Genomic DNA, 5,094 nt, shown 5'->3' on the forward strand with positions numbered 1-5,094 from the left:
TACTAGAAATACTAGAATGACTAATTTTTTTTAAAATAGACAAATATGAGGTATTATTCATTATTGTGAATAAGTTGAATGTTTTTTTTTATGTGGAGATAGAAATCTGAAGGTCAGAATTTATAATAAAATTTTATGAGTATCATTAAACAACATTTTGAGAGTTGGATAGGAGCACTTAATAAAAAAAAAGAGCGCAGAAAGTGGTTGATTGAGATCTTTGCTGTGTTTTGGAATATTTGATTAGAATGAAATAATAGAATATTTAGGAACAAAGAGACATGTGTGGAGATTATTATTTGTAGATCGTTTTTAACCTATAAGGAGTGGTATAGTATTGATCCATTAGATTGTTGATGGTAATGTCAAAGATGACAATAAGTTAATTGCTATTTAATTTTTATTTTTTTGTTGTTATTTTTTTTTCTTTTTGCTCCACATTATTGTATTGAACTTCTGTTAACAAAAATAAATACACAAATCTAACCATTAGATTTGTAATTTAAAAAAAATTAAAAAATCATAAATACAAATCACTTTTAGATTTGTAAGTTAAATAATTTTAAAAAATAAAAACCATAAATACGTATAAATCACCTTTAGATTTGTAATTTAAAAAAAATTATAACAATAATTTAAGAGNNTTTGATATGAATTTTATAATATATTTAATATAACGTAAGATGAAAGCTGTCTTAGATTAATATTAGAATATTTAGGTACACATGTAATTAATCATAATAAAAATGGATAGACATGCATTTATTTTCCATCTAACCTATAAATTTTGTGGGGGATGAATAAATTAGTCTAATAAATTGCCATGTTTGTTTGTTGGGTATAAGAAGACAAAAATTGTTACACAAGTAGCTAGAAGAGAGTTAAGTCAACCATCTACTACTATGGTTTTCCAAGAGCTAGCTTCCATTAACAAAGTGAACAAAGCTCCACTTTATTGCTTTAAGATTCTTCTCATCAAAACCCAAATCATCAAAAGTTGAAAAAGTTCTTCTACTAAGTGGAAAAATCACTAGGATCTGGCTGTGACAAGTGGGTTTACTTTTGCTGTTTGGATAGTGCTTTTACATTTTGTGGTGCAAGCTTTGCCTTCTGCTTGTGTTTATCTGAGTTTATATAATCCAAAAGCTTTTTGATTCAAGAGGTGAATTCTTTCTCTGATGGGTGCTTGTTGGAGCAATAGGATTAAGGCTGTGAGTCCTTCCAGCACAGGTAACATTAACACTAAGCTTCTTGAACTTGCATAGTTGCATGTTTTGTTTTCTTTTTTTTTTTTTTTTCCTTTCTATTCCCTCAATTTCAATATCTGAATGAGCTAGCATAGTTTATGTCTGAAGATTTTATTGTCAAATACTTAAAGTTGTTAACTTTATGGATAGAGTTTTGGGAGTGTCATATGCATGTATACTAGTCTTTGTGAACCTAGTTGAGATCCATGCAAAAAGTTAAGGATGCTGTGTCTTTTTTCTGTTGTTGTGATCTGTGCTTATTGTTAATTTTTTCTTTTTTAATTTTTGGGAAATGAGAATCTTCATTCATAGGTAGGATTTCGGTAAGGTGATTTCTTAGGGGAGAAACTGTAATGAGTTTGAGGGAAAGTCTTGTTATTAATTGGGGTTTTGTTGGAATTCATGTAAATTTTGGTAAAATGAGAATTTGTTAATTTTGATTATTTGAAGGCCAATGATAGTGCCTGAATCTTTATGAACATTGTCTTTCTTGGTGTTTAAGCAGGATTCACGTCGCGAAGTGTAAGCAGAGATGGTTATGAAATCAGCTCAAATAGTAGGAGCTCATCAGCCTCTATTCCCATGACACCCCGGACCGAGGGCGAGATCTTACAATCTTCCAATTTGAAAAGCTTCAGCTATGCAGAGCTAAAAACAGCCACTAGAAACTTCCGGTCCGACAGCGTCTTAGGCGAAGGTGGATTCGGTTCGGTTTTTAAAGGGTGGATTGATGAGAATTTGCTTGCTACCACAAGGCCAGGAACTGGTGTGGTTATTGCTGTGAAGAGACTCAACCAAGATGGTTTCCAGGGTCACAAGGAATGGTTGGTAAGTATTAATTCTTCTCTGTTTACTCATTCAGTTTCCCTTTTAAGTACTTGCAAGTTGCAAAATATGCTTGGTGTGGTCCAAAATAAATGTTCATTTTCAAATTTTATGTGGATCAAAACCATTGTCCACTTAGCAAAATTTATGCACTATTAATTAATTTTTGTCAGTATTAAATGAAGGAGAGAGAATAAGAAAAAAGAGCGCAATAAAGTGATATTGTACATTCACTTAAATATATCTAATATTAAGATGCTTTTGATCATTTCCTTAATTGATATGCCTAATTAAAACTGGACAACTCCAATTTGTGTTGGTTAGTCCACTTTTCTTATCTGATCCTTTTTGCAGAATTTCAGTGAAACTATTGATGTTATTGGCATTAATGACCTAGTGTAAAACTTAAATAGAGCACATTTTAGATATAGATTATGATTCATTGATACTAAACCAAAACTTATAATTGGTCTGAAAAATGATTTTGCTTGGTGACTAAATTTGTTGGTCTATATTATGATTTTGCAGGCTGAAATCAACTATCTTGGACAACTGCAGCATCCTAATCTTGTCAAATTGATTGGCTACTGCTTAGAGGACGAGAACCGGCTTCTAGTCTACGAATTTATGCCTAAGGGCAGTGTGGAGAATCATCTCTTTAGAAGTCAGTACTATCTAATTTAGTTGCATAACTTTCTTTTTTTCCCTTCTCTACTTCTTAAATTAGTCTATAATGCATACTTAACTGCTTAATTCTGGTACTAATGGCGACTAAAATCGTGGTTAATGCAGGAAGTGTTCATTTTCAGCCACTTACATGGACTCTGCGATTAAAAATAGCCCTCGGTGCTGCGAAGGGTCTTGCGTTTCTCCACAGCACAGAAACTAAAGTCATATACCGAGACTTCAAGACTTCGAATATCTTGCTTGATACTGTATGTATATCTTGCAAGCTTGGCTATGTCTTGTTTGTTATGGTTGAATGGATTAAGAATTCAGTCACTAAGCTGCTTCAGTGGCTTATAATTTTGCAGAACTACAATGCCAAACTTTCCGATTTCGGGCTGGCCAGAGATGGACCGACTGGTGATAAGAGCCATGTCTCGACTCGGGTCATGGGAACACATGGATATGCAGCCCCAGAGTATCTAGCAACAGGTATAGTATCTGGTGGTTTTATTGGATTCTTGACTGAATTTTTTGGGTTATGTCCCTCTTTAACTTTAAAAATGTGCAAACCGATCCTTGAACATTTCAAAATGTGGTAGATTAACCATATTGATGATTTTTCCATCAAATGTTAAAGAAATGATACATGCTTAGGGTATCTAACTTGCTATCAAGAATGTTCACGGAGGCGATTTCCACATAACTCAAAGTTCAAAGGGTGTAGTGCAGTGCACTTATTTTGAAAGTTGTGGGGTTGATTTGCGCATTTTTTGGATTTCGGAGCTGAAGTGCACACATATGACGTAAATTTCAAGGAAATGAATTGTAATTAACTCTTATTTTTATGGGTTTTTAATTTTTATGAGGATATCCTTCCAAACTCTGCATAAAATGTTATGTTTCGGTTTTCAAATGAAGATTTGTGAACATAACACTTGTGTGGCATTGTCTTCTTGATATTCATTCAAATAATGAGGTGATTCACATTATATCTTAGCACTAAACACATGCTTTTTACTAGGTCATCTCACTTCCAAGAGTGATGTATATAGTTTCGGAGTAGTTCTTCTGGAAATGTTATCCGGAAGGCGCGCCATAGACAAGAACCGGCCATCCGGAGAACACAACCTAGTCGAATGGGCTAAACCTTATCTTTCCAACAAGCGTAGAGTTTTTCGTGTGATGGACACCCGTCTTGAAGGTCAATACTCGGTTAGTAGAGCTCAAAAGGCTGCCACGCTTGCTTTTCAGTGTCTTGCCATTGATCCTAAGTACAGGCCAAATATGGATGATGTAGTTAGAGAGTTGGAGCAGCTCCAGGATCCAAAGGACGTGTCGAAAAATGGCAATAGGAAGGAGCATCAAGTCCGTGGGTCCGGCCTCGGCCTCGGCCTCCCTGCATCTAGCAAAGGTGGTGCAGACTCTCCAAGGAAGACTTCTTATCCCAGGCCTTCTGCTTCCCCTCTTTATGCCTAACTTAAGTGAATTTTGGGATGAGGTAATTAGTATGTGAAATCAAGATGTTGTTAGGTGTGGCAAACACCTCACTTTTATGCAAGCAATGTATAGTTTGAAAAAAATACAGGGACCAACTTTTAGTTAACCAATACTAGCCAACTTTAGAGTTTAGGGTTTATAATTTAGATTGAAGGATTAAGGGTCTAGGATTCAAAACAAGCAAAATAATTTTAAAAAAGTTGGCTAATATTGACTCAAAGAAGTTGATTACCTAGCATTACTCGTATAGTTCCTAGCTTTCTTTGTTTTACTGTTTTGGACAACATAAGAAATTGTTCTGTAATTGGTAGATTTGATTTAATTTGGGCAGGTCCAACCCCCCTCCTCTTCTCTTTTTCTCTCTCTCTCTGTCTTTTATTTTTCCCCTTGTCTTGTTGATAATATTATTTTGTCCTTTTTGTTACATTGGAAGATGCAAATAACAATTTCATGTGAGATAACTAGTACTTTTGAATTTAATTTGCAAAATAGTTTATGGCCTCTTATATTGTTTCTATCAATTAACTCTACCTTCAAACAAATGGATGAACTAGACTGAAGACTCCACCATGTTCCATTAACAATTTAAAGTTTTAAACATTACAAAATGGGTCTAGAAGTAGTAGTGAGAACCGTTAGGAAGCTTTTAAAATTAGATGATGGTAGTTTCAGTAGCCTAGAGTCATGAGAACATAGATGAATTGGTGGTGGTAAATTCTCATGCCTTGCACTATCACTATAACTAATTTTAGTTTCCATGCTCCTTTTCCAATTTTAAGTTTTAAAAAAAATGATCAACATGGAATTTAGGATTAACTAAAATATTATTTGTATATTATATATTAAAAAAGGTTCA

At 34.0% G+C, this 5,094-nt stretch overlaps 1 protein-coding gene across 1 annotated transcript; it reads left to right on the top strand.

Annotated features, from left to right (window-relative positions):
* LOC107625577 (probable serine/threonine-protein kinase PBL11) lies at positions 820-4,699 on the top strand. Its single transcript, XM_016328252.2, has 6 exons — positions 820-1,230; positions 1,753-2,075; positions 2,601-2,736; positions 2,865-3,007; positions 3,107-3,230; positions 3,763-4,699. Exons 1-6 carry the CDS (start codon positions 1,179-1,181, stop codon positions 4,215-4,217), a joined length of 1,233 nt encoding a protein of 410 aa, XP_016183738.1. The 5' UTR covers positions 820-1,178; the 3' UTR covers positions 4,218-4,699.

The sequence above is a fragment of the Arachis ipaensis genome, chromosome B02 (assembly GCF_000816755.2).
Source record: "Arachis ipaensis cultivar K30076 chromosome B02, Araip1.1, whole genome shotgun sequence".
Taxonomy (NCBI): domain Eukaryota; kingdom Viridiplantae; phylum Streptophyta; class Magnoliopsida; order Fabales; family Fabaceae; genus Arachis; species Arachis ipaensis.

Bases quoted from the DNA above. Each gene is read 5' to 3' on its own strand.
- LOC107625577 (XM_016328252.2), top strand. From the start codon at position 1,179: ATGGGTGCTTGTTGGAGCAATAGGATTAAGGCTGTGAGTCCTTCCAGC. The intron at 3,008-3,106 runs GTATGTATATCT...ATAATTTTGCAG, and splicing joins CGAATATCTTGCTTGATACT to AACTACAATGCCAAACTTTC. The intron at 3,231-3,762 runs GTATAGTATCTG...GCTTTTTACTAG, and splicing joins CCCAGAGTATCTAGCAACAG to GTCATCTCACTTCCAAGAGT.